At 38.5% G+C, this 14,113-nt stretch overlaps 1 protein-coding gene across 6 annotated transcripts in view; it reads left to right on the top strand.

Annotated features, from left to right (window-relative positions):
- Positions 1 to 14,113, top strand: part of PDE5A (phosphodiesterase 5A) — a 105,543-nt gene that overhangs the window by 56,217 nt on the left and 35,213 nt on the right. For 4 of the 6 annotated variants that reach the window (XM_031061977.1, XM_031061979.1, XM_031061978.1 and 1 more), the window contains 2 exons: positions 11,550 to 12,132; positions 12,829 to 12,918. In XM_031061977.1, the coding sequence (XP_030917837.1) occupies positions 11,550 to 12,132; positions 12,829 to 12,918 (673 nt within the window). Of the gene's footprint in view, positions 1 to 68; positions 140 to 186; positions 510 to 11,549; positions 12,133 to 12,828; positions 12,919 to 14,113 lie in introns of those variants that run through there. The other 2 variants (XM_031061981.1, XM_031061980.1) reach the window with 2 other exon arrangements.

The following is a 14,113-nucleotide window of genomic DNA, read 5'->3' as shown; positions in this document are numbered from 1 at the left end:
CTGCTCGGGGGCGGCCGCTCCGCGCTCGCCCCTTCTCGGTGCCGGTTCTTGCGAAGAACCCAATATTGAGGACCTGAAGAGCTCGTCTGGGCATTTCCCCCCCTTGACTTGACATGCTGCCTTTTGGAGATAAGACGAGGTATTTGCTCACTGTTGTCACACACTTCAAGAGCGGGACTTCGAGTTGATTTGGAGTAAATTCGGCTATTTTTAGAAGTGGAGTCAGGTTTCCATTTTGAATATTTTCCGATAAACAAAGCCGTGGGGATGCAGAGCCCGGGCGATCTGCACTCCCACGGTATATCTTAGCGGGAGCTCGCGTTAGTAAGTCCTGCGGTTGGCTCCTCGGACACGGCGTCTCTGCGGGCTCGCTGCGCTCCCGCTCCCGAGCCGCTCGCACCATCTGCTCGCTGCTGCTGATTTGCTTCGTCCCTGAGTCACTTGGCGGGGATGGATGCATCCTGAATGAGGTTTTGCTGCTGCTGCTCCTCTCTGCATGGGATGGGGCGGTAAGAAGAGAAATCCCCATTAATAATTGACTCGCAGAGAGCTAGAAAGCTTCAGGGGTCACCTGCTTGCTTGTGACCATCTGTCAGGCAGTCCCCTTTCTTCTGCTGCTGCTTTCTTAGGTTCATTTAACAGGGAAAAAAAAGTCTTTTAAAATGACATTTAAAATGTCTTTTAAATGTTGTTGTTTTTTTTTTTTTAAGGATGTACATTGGTTCAGGATGCATAGATGGAAGTCGTTAACCTTTATGTTTGCTCTCCAGAACACCAGTGCATGGTGTGGCACTGAAGGGCAGCTTGTTTGCCCAGGAAATAGGGTGCTAGCAGCATTGAGAAGTAGCGTTTTCCTAGTTCAGCCTATCACACTTCCTTTGGAAACTGCATGTAGTATTGAACAAATAGGAATGCTAATTAATAGTAACCACTGTGTCAGATTTGTTTTCCCCATGGGCAGGATGGGTTAGCTTTTTTTTTTTCCACTCTGAGCACAGTTTTGCGTTTGTGCCGTTCTGAAAGAGGCAGTACTTCATACAATTCAGTGAGTCTCCGAGATGATAATGCCTCTGAAGTTAGAAAGGGGTTTGCAGAAACACTGTGGACTTTTGAGCCCTCGCTTGGCAACAATTCTGTGATGTTTCTGAAATGACGGAAACATTGCAATTGTCTCAAAACTCTCTTCTCTGCTGTCTTGCATGGAATGTTCTTTGTCCTTATTGTATAAATAGAAAACTATCTCTAGTAAGGAATACCTCTGTTATATATGAGTTTGTATTTAAAAAGACAAATGACAAATTACTTCACTGTTTGTTGATACAAAGATGGTAACATGTAGAGCTGAGTGGTTTGAAAGAACAGCTGTACTTTTTAAAGAGGTTTAGTGTTGCACTTGGTAGTGTTATTTGGAGCTTGAGAAAGAAAATCCTAGCATCTAATACTGTGCTTTGTTTTAGCTGAATCTTTGCAGCACAGCAAACACTGAACAAAGACTATGCTGTTAATGTTTTGCTACTTAACATTATATTTGTTCTCTCAAGTAAAGCAGGGTTCCCTGAACTAGTTTCAACACTTTTCTAATCATAATTTACTGCTTCTCTTTTTTTTTTTTGTTTTGTTTCATAATATGCCAAAGTTCTCACAGGTAGCAAGAGACCAAGAAGTTAGTTAATCTGGTGTTTTGCAGAGCATGGAGGCATATTCCGCTGCATGTTGTGAGGCACAACTGCTAATGGATAAAGATAGTTTCTGTATCTGTTTCTCAAATATTTCTACATAGGAATAGGAAAAGATCCCCTGCTCCATCACTTTTGACTGCGTAATACAAGCTGTTTCCACTCACATTAATGAGCTTTGAATTAGAACCTAATTTAGAAATTTTATAATGAGTTTGAATAGTTAATATATTTTTCTGCAATTAATTAATTCCCACAGTGTTTTTTGTGGTAGTTCTGTTGGTAATTTCCAGACACAAAGAAGTTTTAATTAAGTGTCTAAACAATACTTAGAAGATGTATGCTTTGTGATTTTTTTTAAGTATGGGGTTAGGGTTATCATCTCATATAACTGAGTAGTTGCCTCCTGATCCAGTTTGCATAGGGCAGTTTGATATTAGTATCCATTGTTGTGGTTTGAATAAAAATTGTGTTTTCTGGCAAGGTGGCACTTTAAAAGATGTTTCTTTCTATTCACAATTTGTTCATAAAGTGACAACTGTTGGAATCCCTGTGCTCCCCAGCCCATGTGCTGGCTTCTTGGAGAGAAGGGCTGCAGGTCGTCGGCTTAACAAGTGTGCACCTGTGCTCCTCTCTCCCCTCCGATGTGTTGCAGAAGATGAGCACGTTCCAAGGGCTCACACCTTGCATTTTGATCTGCAATGCCTCGAGGCTGGCAGTGGCTTCAGGAAGGCCACATCCCGGCCTCCTTCCAGGCTGGGCTGCCTTTATGGATATTGTCCGATAAAACTGCAGTGATTGACTTCCACGTGAGCAGTGCGAGGCTGCAATCCTACAAGTTTGTAATCCAGGTGAATAGCTTGGAGTCCTCCCTCCTCTGAGGAGGTGAATGAACTGGGATCCCATGAGTAAGAAGGTATGGAATCAGATATTTATTACTTTATTTTGTACCAGGCAGGTGAGTGGCATGTGGAGGCAATATAAATAGCTGTTATCTGTGAGGTGCTGTTCCAAGATGATCAAAGTGCAGCACAACAAAGGGGAAGTGTGTCACCGGCACACTTGGGGATGGGATGAATTTGGTTCACTCAGTGAGGCTGTGCTGCCTGACAAAACTTCTGGCTGGAGAGTTTGGTACTGCACACCTAAGGGTCAAGAGTTTCTAAATGCCTTGCTCCTATGAAGTTTAAGCTTTTTTTTCTTTTTCCCCGTGTCTTGTTATTTTTCCCTTCCCAAAGTTTTAGAATTGCTTATCATATTCTGGCTTCCCAGAAGCAGAAACATTTTCAAGTAATTGTGATTCTGCTTTGTTGCTGCAACTATGGTTGTTCTAACTAGGTGATATAAAGGCATCTTCTGCTGGGTTTTAGGTCACATTTATGGCTAAATTCATTTGCCTTTTTGTCTTCCTGAAGTTTTGTCTTTTTACATTCCTTTAAAAAAACAACACATGCATTGCCATGCTCTAACATCACACTTATTTCAACCCGCTATGGAATATTTTTGTACTTCTGACTTCCTGTTTGTCCCTGTTTTAAAAATATGGGAGTGATTCTTAGTGCTCTTTGCTCTCAAAAGCAGCAGACTGCCAAAACAGCCAAAGTACGTTTTCTCCTCTCAACTGGAGGTAACTGTATTCTTACAGGCAGAATTTTATCTGATTCCCTAAATGTATGGTGTGCTGAAGACAAATTATTGACCCAAATCCTATATGCCCTTCAGTAGAAATAAGATTATTTTGTTATAAATACATCTTGGCTTATTAGCAGGTTTGAGAAATATTTACAAATTAAGGTGGGGTTGTATTTGGAAAAATAAATGTTCTTAACAGGATGGTACTTCACAGTACTTCACTGAGGATTCCAGAACTGGTGTTTACTGGGAAACTGTGCTAAAATTCAGATATTGCATTACTTGAATATATCAATTACATTTATTGAGGAGAAAACTCAAGCACAGTTGCTTGGGGCGTTTTTTTTTTCCTTCTTGATGGCTGGTGGACAATCAATTTCTAATGTGCTGCCTGCGGTACTACATTAGTCAGGACATTTGCCTTCTAGTCTCTGTCTAGAGGGCTTTTAAAAATGTCTTTCAGTCTGAGCCAGCTATCTGAAGTTGAATCTCCTAAATATTATGTGTCATATGCATTTTGTGCATTGGTAATGCATGTGTGCTTATTTTTTCTAATTGAGTGAAAATTCTGATTTTGAAAGATAAAGCTATTGCATGTTTTCTGCACTGAAATGTGCTGTAGCATGTGTTTTTTCTTTAAAAGGTGCTGCATACCAAAAAAAGTAATAATCCTAAAAATGCACAGGTATGAACCATATGTATTCCTAACATGAGCATGGTGATTAGAGAGTGGGCTTTGAACTTCCGTGATTCAAGGAGCCCAGTAGCTTTCCAGTGGAGGCATGGGATCCTGTGCAGATAGTTGGGATATGCCGTAAGGGGACTGCCTTTTCTAAGTTACCCAGTGTAAAGCATTAATGAAAGGGCTGCAGACCCACTGATTCTTGGGACCACAGCTTGAAACCCACAGGAAGAAGTGGTGTTAATGCAAGGGGTCAGAATATTTTCTCCCATTTACTTGGTTTTATTGGATGTTTACCAAGCTTTTCTGAGATCTAAGTACAGGAAAAAAAATCAATTTCTGTGTGAATCTTGGAAAGTTTTCTTGTTGGTATAATGATGTTCATAGTTATCCCACTTATAAATAATGTATCAATATCCTTCCTTATGCCTTTCATGATAACAGCAAAGCTTTAAGATGCTCCCAAAATATTTTTAACTACTGATTCACAAAGCATTCAGGAAGCTGAGGAATGTTACCAGTATTCATCAAGTTGCAAATGTGATTAACTACTTCTGGCATTTGTTGTTGGAAATAAAGTGAGGTGAAAGCTGGAATATTTTGGAAACAATCTCTAAAACAGCAATTACTGTAGACTGAAGAAATTGTCATTTGAGAAATGATAAGAAACCACTTAGTAGCAATTTACATCTTAAATTCCCCCAAAGCTCTAAATTGAACTCCTACACAGAATCTTTGGTATGGTGATGAACTAGTCAGCAGAAACTGTGAGTGGCTACAAGGAGAATGTGCTTTCACTCAGTTCCACTTGCCCTATGCAATAAAGAAACAAATGGGTATGCAGAATACATTAATTCAAATACACTGGTAAGCCTCAGAGTATGGGTAGAAAATAAGATGGGGCAAACCACTCTGACAGTTAATATCCCCTTTTTGCCTCTTTCTGTTTCAGGCTAACTATTACCATATTACAGTACTTTTGATCTTTTGATATCCTCTGCAGGAGACTCAATAAATTTCAACAACTTTCTTTGATTTCTAAGTTGTAGAGGATCATGTAGGTTCTATATTGGCTATCTGCTGAAGAATCCTCATGTAAAGAGGATGGATATAGGCAATACATTCTTGATGTGAACTAATATGCTACTACCTACTTTCATTTTCACTCTTAAATTGTTTTGGTTTTGTCATGGAAAAATATAGTTAATAAAAGCACAGTATAGAAGTATTTCTTTTCCTTACTGGAAAAAAAGCATTCTATATAAATTGATGTATGTTTCCTCATTTATATGATTGACTTGAAGAAAACTATATTTTTAAAAGGGCATTAAATACAGACGGAGCTGTTTGTAAACTGCCAGAAAAGAAGCCCTACACAATGAGTATAATTTCACATTGGATTTGGCATTGAAAATATCACCATAAAGTACATTTGCTTCGTAAAAGATATGTATTTTCCCACTTATTTGTGCATTATGTGCACTCGCCCCAGCAGAGAGAGCCATCCCAGAGCCTCTGCACTTCAGTCATACTTAAACTCCGGTTGAGGAATTCAGGTGGAAATTAAGTCGTGCTGAAGATTTACGTGAGGTCTCCAAGCACATGTGAACTTACCTCTTAATCAATTTTTCACTGAAATTACTGGTATTGTCCTACTGCTTTCCCAACAAAACCATTCAGTACCTAGTTATTGTTATTTTTTTGGTTTTTCATGGGCTGGGAACAAGAAGGAAACATAGGGAGGACAAATAAAGGTCAGGTTTTAGAATTTTAACTTTAATCCCTGAGGATTTATTCTGTCTTTCTTTATAGTGCAAGTAGAAAGTCTCTTCTGTGGAAGAAAGCTTTCTTGTAACAAGTGAAGCTTGAAGTTAGGTTATTAAAGAAAACTTGAAAATAGCCAAGAATAGCCTGTCAGTGTTAGTTTTCCAATTTGAATACTTTTGCTACAAGTAATAAAGAAATCTCTGCCTTCTATTTTTTTAAAAATGAGCATTCAGACAAGATGAAAATTTCATCATTCTAAAAAGTTATTTCGGTCTCTCATGAGCATGGTTTGAATCAAGCATTAATGTTCTAAATTAAGAACTGTATTCAAACAGAAGTCATTTGTGCCAATTGAAATGTTTAAAGCTAAATGTATGCTAATATATTTGACCGAGTTGTGCTAAAAAACTGGCACTGTTGTATTTCATATTCCAGAACTGCTTGCCTACCACTGTGAGAAACGGCACCTCCACTAACTGTAATTGGGAAGAGTTTAAGGAAAAACATCTAGTGTTTTGTTAATCTACTCTTTTAGTCAGTTTGAAAACACTCCTTTTACAGTCAGTTTACAGTGTGTTTGCTGTTGTCATCTAACGAGGCCTTATACAATTTCTTTAAATCTTTCCATTGCTAGAAAAGAGACAAAACCACGTAGAATGTGATTGTGAAATAGGAAATACTAGAAAGAAAATGGGAAGGCAAGTATAATATCCAAGTAGCTTTGTATTTCAAACTCATTTGCTAAAACCGACTAGTTTTGGAGTTTTTGCTAATGCTTTAAATGATTTCTGTGTCTAAATTATGTCAAGATGCTGGAGAGAAATTTGAAGACATCTAGTGGTTATTTTATGGAAGACAATTGATAACAGTTATGAAGTTTAGCTTGAAATATTATTCATTTCAGCACTGTCAGGATTAGGCTACAGGAATTCAGACACTTGAAAGCTGGCATTTTCTAGTAGGCAAGTTTGTAATCCCTCTCCTGAAGTGTTACCAATAACTGCTGCTTTGAATGAAAAATTAGCAGAACAGTCCACACAACTACTAAAACATCATACATTGTATATATGAGTGGTTTGTGAGCAACAGGGAAAACAGGGAATTATTTGCTGTTTCGCTGAAAACTACTTATCACTGTGTTCTGTTATGGAACTGCAAGTGTTACATGTTCTTTGTGCAAGGTAAGTAACGCACAGTTTTTACTGTGTTGCATCTCAGTGTTACCTTTGCATTCTGTTTTTTGCACATTTCCTCCAAAGGTGCCAAGCAGTTGTGCTGAATGGTCACATTGGTGTGTTCTTACATAGGCTAAATGTAAGCAAGACAATTGCAGCCTGGCTGTTAAACATCTTCACTGGGTTGGGTTGTTGTTTTTTGGTTGTTTTTGAGAAGTCTGCTGTGTACCTGGAAGATGATCACAATGAAGCAGAGATGGGTACAATAAATTATTTAATATTCCCGGTGTATGAGTAGCATAGTGATTAGTGTTGTGTCAGTATGGTTTGATGCATATGGCACAGGAAATACAGCCGAGTTCTCTTCAGGTCCACACGTGCCTTCCTGCATGACCTGGCTCAAGACATGTTGCTTCCTTGCATCTGTGTTTTCTCAACCATTGAATTTTTAGTTTTATTGCCTATTAATACTGAAAAATTCCTGCTCTAGGGACAGGTCTATCTGTGCAGCATTTAACAAATCGGGGCCAAAGTCTTAATTCTTCTGAAGCTCACAAGGTCTCATGTACTGTAGATTACTTGTTCTTGTATATAAGCAGTGACAGAGAGGAGAGGATCACACCATCTTTTTTCTTTTTTTCTTCAATGTTTTGCCTGCCATTGCATTTTTATCCCCTTCTTAGCACTATCACTTCCAAATTCCTCTCCAGTTTTGTCATCTACTGATGAAGTCACCAGCCAAATTCAGCAGTCACTACTGTCATGTTTTATAGAGGGAAGATTGGATTTGGCTGATAGGAATGACTAAAAAATGGTATCTTCATATTCTACTATTCCTGTTCATGAGCTCTGGGATAAATTAAGTCTTTCTTGAGTGAAGGTTCATATCAAAGGCTCATAGTGCAGTAAAGGATGCATCCCAGTCGTGAGGGATATGGATCCTATAGCTCTCCAACTCACAGATTGCCATGGTGGGATAGAGACACTGCACTGAGTTTGTGTCTGCATGGATCACTGCGGATCAGTATCTGCTCCTGCAACCTCTAAACTACAGCCAGGGTCCTGTCCTTACAATCAGCTCTTGACAATGGCAATGCTTACTGAAGACTGTTCCTATGAATAGGAAGTGTTGCTTTCTTCCTGCAGTCCTTTCAAATGACATCTTAATTGTACATGGCACTTGCTGCTAATTTCCAGGAGCCTCACTCGTGGTTCAGGACGTGTCCAGAGTCGGATATCTGCTGAGCTAATTCTGTGCTGTAAGAGTACTAGTGTTAGCCATAATACCCTTCTTGTCATGCATTGTTAAATAGGACTGAGTGTCAACAAGCGGACGCATGTCAAGACAACGAGCAGTTTTTAATAGAGTTAGAATACGTCAGCTCATGCGAAATGCTGGTTCTTCCACCCGTGTGTGTAATTGGGTGAGTAAAAGGAGCTAAATAGTTTCCTTGTTAGAAGAGGCATTAGGTAAAGGTCACTGAACACTGTTCTTTTTCCAGTTGAATTTGAATGGCTTTCCTGTTGCCCAAAGTAAAATGCTTAAAAGGCCTTGAGGTTGAAAGCCATGCTTTAACCGGTTTAGTTAAAGATTTGTTGTTGGTGTTAATCTAAAGAGCTTTCTGAGAATCATGCACTATGTTGGCAAATTATTGAACCATCACCCAAGAGAAATCAAAGGACATGAATATGTTACTCATAATTATGCAGCTCCACATACAGTTCTGTTCAATGTTTAAGTGCTTCATAAACAGTGCTGATACCCAACAAGTAGTTCAGTTCTTGTTAAACATAATTCCTTTCATGTGAAAGGTTTTACAGCTGTGTTCCACATCCCTCAATTACTTCCATAAGAAATAGAGGTTATTTTACACAGTAAAAAGGCAAGAGGGTAAAAAATTAATGATGTCATGGCCACAGTTTGAGAACAGGTATTAGCATTCAGAGTACCTTGTTCTTGCTGATTGCTATTGCTACACCATTAAGGCCTGGGGAAATCGTAACACAACACTGCAGAATAAACAAAATGACAGGTTTCTACTGATAAATGAAATTTCTGCTGTAGTTTTTTCTTTATGCATGAAGGGTAATGGATTCTTTCTCTGCCTTGCATCTTCTATCAACACATCAGTGTATGTAAATTCAGTGTACATCAGGAGAAGTGAAAAGGATAGCTTTTTATATTCTCCGTTCCTCAGGAGTAAGTAGGCAGTGAATCAGATGGCTCTGCAAATTGCAGTTGCCCAACAACAGCTCAGGTTCATTTCCAAACATGCCTTCAAACACGTACATTTTCAATTACACAGCTTCTGAGCCTCATCAGTTATTGGAGAACCCCCTCCATCTGGTACTATGTCATTACTGCTACTTTTCAATCTTACCTTCCATTAATGCCAGTCCGCAGTGCTCAGAAGGGAAGTCAGCACACAAGTGAATCTGGGTCAAGTCAGCAATCTTCTTTATCAATTTTCTATACCTACATACTTCTGTCTGAGGTTTAAATGCCTCCAGCTGGCATTTGCAAGTTCCTTTCTACAGCACTAGTGCTGGATGATAGTTTTATTTTGGAGAAGCTAAAATTTCCAGGTTATTTTTTATTTTGAGGTGATCAGAGTAAAACAAAAAGGGCCCACATATAATGCACTTGCTAACAAGAGTTAGCAGCACTGATTGTAGAGGTTGTACTGTATTTACATACAGATTTTGGTATCTTTAGCTTTTTAATTTCCTTAAGGATATTTTTGGTCATTTTAATTGAAAATGTTTAGTCTTTCACATTCAGTCTAATAAATGAAAATTGTAAGTGTAACCAAATGCTAGCTTCTTATTTTGACTCTTAGTGAAACAACTTTTGCACATGTGACACTGTCCTGTGCAAATCATATTATGCATTGCAGCAATGAATGGTCACAGTTCCCATATTTAATGTTTATCCTGTTTAAGTAATGGAAAGTAATACTGTTGAAGTCAAATTTCTGATGATATATTAGTTGTTCTTTGCTTCACTGCAAGAAACACTTGCATGAGGTTACTGCACAAAAAATAGGTATCACTGCTTTAATAAAGAAGGATCATTGGTTTTTAATAATTCAATTTTTTTATAGCATTTTTCTGGTTTTTCCATTTTTTATAGCATTTTTTTTCCTACAGTTGAGGTCTCCAAATGGTGATGGAAGAAACTCTTTCAAGCCGTCCTAACAGAAATCAAATGAGTTCAGTTTTGTGGATGGCTTGCTATTACAAATAATATTGTTGGACTTTAGATTTTAATTGATCACTTTGCTGTGAGTTAAAGGCTAATTGTGCTTGCAGTATTGCATCTTACAGCAAAGATAAAGGTGTGCTCTAAGGAAAATAAGACTATTGTACAGTGCTTTTCATATGTAATGAACACTGATGTGTGTAACTGGTCAGCAGCTGACTAACCTGAAACACTTCCATGGCTTCATTCAGCTTCACTCTCCAAATTCCTGTGGTCTGCTGAGCAAATAAAACATATCCCAAATTTAAAACATGACCACCATGAAAGGTTTCCAAAAGATCAGACTTGTTAATAGGATTTTTGCTGTTCCTCGGCTCATGTGTTATGTAATACAGCGAAAACCCATTTCTTCTGAGAGTAGGGCATTTGCTGTGAGGAATCCTTGACACTGAACAAATAAAATAAAAAGCTCTGTATTTAAAAAAAACCCCAACCAAACAAAAAAAAAAAAAAGTCTGAAAGTAAAACCCCTCAGATGTTGGATGAGAAAATGATATTGTGATAAAAAAAGTAGACTCATGTTATGATATGCTGTATTTAGTGAGGACATTTTTAGTGTTGGCTTTCTAGTACTAAGTTAATTTGAGAAGCACAGTTAAATACTAGAAATGCATGGCATTTTTTGATTGGTGGTGAACACTTAAAAATACAGTTTTAGGGTTATTCAGTATTTGGGGTTGAGTTAGACAATGAGTGTCATCTGCAAGGAAAGGAAATTGGAGAGATGCATGAGAATAGTCTGTTCTTATTTTGAAGGGGGTTGAATTGGTAATAATCATGTTTCTTTGATGCTTTTTAAGCAAAACTTCTATGCTTTGAGTCAAACCAGTTTTTTTTTATTAACTTGGAGGGCAGGGAAGTTAACTTTAAAAACAGTATATTGCAACAGAAAAATAGGAAGCACTGCAGGTGATTGACTGAGAGAATTAAAGTTCAAAATTCTTTTTAGAGGTTAAAACCAGAAAGTTCTGTCTTGAAATGAATATATATATATATCTTATACAGAAATCCAAATCATAGGAATGGAAAAGACTGGAACATTTCAGGCACAAAATGATGGTGCAAACTTCTAATCTGTATTCTGAAAGCCACAGCAAAAGTGGTTGCTCTCTGCCCTATTCTGGTATTTCCTCTAGGCAAAAATAGCTTCTTTTTTACGGGGCAGAAAATGTTACTGCTTAATCTGGGCTAAGTGCTGCATAAAATTGGAGAATATTGATGTAGAGGAGCCTAAAGGTGCATCAGTATCCTCTGTGTGAAAAGGTTTACTTATCCTCTCACAGTGCTAGCTTCCAATATATGCTGGAGGATTTTCAATTCACGTCATTTGCTGTATTTTTGGTTTTGTTTGACAGAGAAATGGTTAATGCATGGTTTGCTGAGAGAGTTCACACCATCCCAGTCTGCAAGGAGGGAAACAAGTCCCAGAGCGAAGCCTGTGCCTGTCACCAGCCTGCCAGTGCCGAGACCACCAACTCCGGGACACCAGCGAGGAAAATCTCCGCTTCTGAATTTGACAGACCCTTAAGGCCTATTTTTGTCAAGGACTCAGTAGGAGCAGTGAGCTTCCTCTCTGGCTCTGACAAGAAGGAACAGATGCCTCTGCAATCTCCAAGGATTGAGACCAGTGCAGGGGATCAGTGCTCCAGACTATTAGAACTTGTGAAAGATATTTCTAGTCACTTAGATGTCACAGCTCTTTGCCATAAGATCTTCCTACACATCCACGAGCTGATCGCAGCCGATCGCTACTCCCTGTTCCTGGTGTGTGAGGACAGCTCCAACGAGAAGTTCCTCGTGAGCAGGCTCTTTGATGTGGCAGAAGGATCCACCCTGGAAGAAGCTTCCAACAACTGCATTCGCCTGGAGTGGAACAAGGGCATTGTGGGTCACGTGGCAGCCATAGGGCAGCCTCTCAACATCAAGAATGCCTATGAGGTAAGCCAAGGAAATTGGTCTTCAGCAATTCTTGAAACAGTAGAAGCTGCCACATCATCAGCTGCTGGAATATTGCCATTTTAGTGCCTGTATTGGGTGCTGTATTGACTTAAAGTGGTCAAGATGCAAACTTGACACTGGTTTTGGTTATAATACATGTATTATAGATACATGTGCACACAGAGACACGAAGCTAGGACTAAAGAAATCAGAGTTCTATTGAGGTGATTATTCAGTTTTTAATACTGAGGTGAATAAATGAAACAAGCAATGTCTGATAAAAACAAAACCATGAACCACGTTTATGAAACTGTTCTTCTGTGGGCACAGATCTTTTAGTGTATTACTGTAATTTCTTCTTGATGATAAAAGGTAAACTAGGGATGGTTAATCCATGAGCGTATTTATTATAATGACGGTCTAGGCTCAAAAACAAGGCTTCTCCTAGGGCTTGAGTTTTTTGTTGTTTATAGCAACAGTCTTAATCTATTGGCACTCATGTTCCACACAAATGCTTTTCTGTTGTTACCACACTGATAGGAACAACTTTATATAACTATTGGCTGCTAATGGAACCTTTGTTATCCTGGGTGACAGTCAAATAAAATATTAAACTTTTCTTAATTCATAAACCAAGGAAGAAAAAGAACTGGTCTTTAAGCTAGTAGTCTAAAAGAGCATTTTTTCTTGTATCAGGATCCAAGATTCAATGCAGAAGTTGACCAGATCACAGGGTATAAGACTCAGAGCATTCTCTGTATGCCAATAAAGAATCACAGGGAAGAGGTAAGTTGCAATCTTGGAATCACTTCATGTAATACTGTTTCCAGTCATGGTGATGCTTTAAACTTTCATTAGCTGGCAGTCATCATCTTCCAGCCATCTTTTTTTTTTTTAGCAAGACTGCTTATGTTGGTTTAGACTGTAATTTTATCTTATCTAGTTGAGTAATGTAAGCCAAAGGCAACTGTCAGGAAGAGTTTAATCCCAAATGCAGCAGTAGAATATATATATTTAACTCCAGAAGTGCTGTTCCTGCTTCCTGTACTCAGTATCTGTCAGCATTAAAGTTCTCTGCACACTTACTGGTCTATCTCAAATTGTGATTAAGTTACTGTACTTCAGCTTAGCTTGTATCTATATCGCTTAATTCAGAGGCACAAACTGGGTTTTATCATTTTCTAAAAACCTGATTATCTTTGCACTCTTAACATGGTTCCTAATTTATTACCTATGAGCTAAGAGCCTGACATCAGGCATTGAAAAACACACAGTGTCAATGTGATTAAGTCATCCTCAAGTCATAACTTAAATCACTCCTAATTTGAAACAATGTCAATCTGCTCACTGAACTCTTGCCCATATTTCCTCTCCATGCTGCATCTCATGGGAGCTCTCTCATCCTGTCTCATCCTATTGCAGTAGGAAGAATTTTTCCTATGGCCTAACAACACCTTCTTGCCCTGAGTATTTGAAGAGTGAATTCAGTGAAGTCCATGAAAGCCAATGAATGGGGAAAAGAGAAGATGCACTCTTTGGGAGTAAGGAAAGTCTGGTTGGATTTTCTTTGATCCTGACTGTAGTGGCCTTTAGTCAGTTCTAGAATACTCATAAAATATAAGGCTCTCCACACACTGTGTCAGAGCTTTGAAATGGAGATTTTTCTCTCCTGGAATTTATTTATTTTTCAGAGGGTTCATAGCTTCCAGAAAGCTCAAGCTCCCAAAAAGAAATGTTGCCAAGATTGATTTGAAGACATCATACCTTTTTTCTGCTCTTCCATTTTTCACTCCTCTTCTAGAGTGTCACCTTGACCTCTACTGCATTGAACTTTTTTTTTAATTAAGTAAATTTATTAAACTCCTGCATTAATTTGTTTATTGAATCTTATTCTAGCCAACCCAGATGATCAGCCAGTATTTCCTTTCTTCACATACTGCAAATTACAGCTTAAATTATTTTGTTCCATTCTTCCAAGGAC

This window comes from Geospiza fortis, unplaced genomic scaffold, assembly GCF_000277835.1.
Source record: "Geospiza fortis unplaced genomic scaffold, GeoFor_1.0 scaffold636, whole genome shotgun sequence".
Lineage (NCBI taxonomy): Eukaryota > Metazoa > Chordata > Aves > Passeriformes > Thraupidae > Geospiza > Geospiza fortis.
Note: the sequence above shows the minus strand (reverse complement) of the source record. Positions and strands in the feature narration are given on the sequence as shown.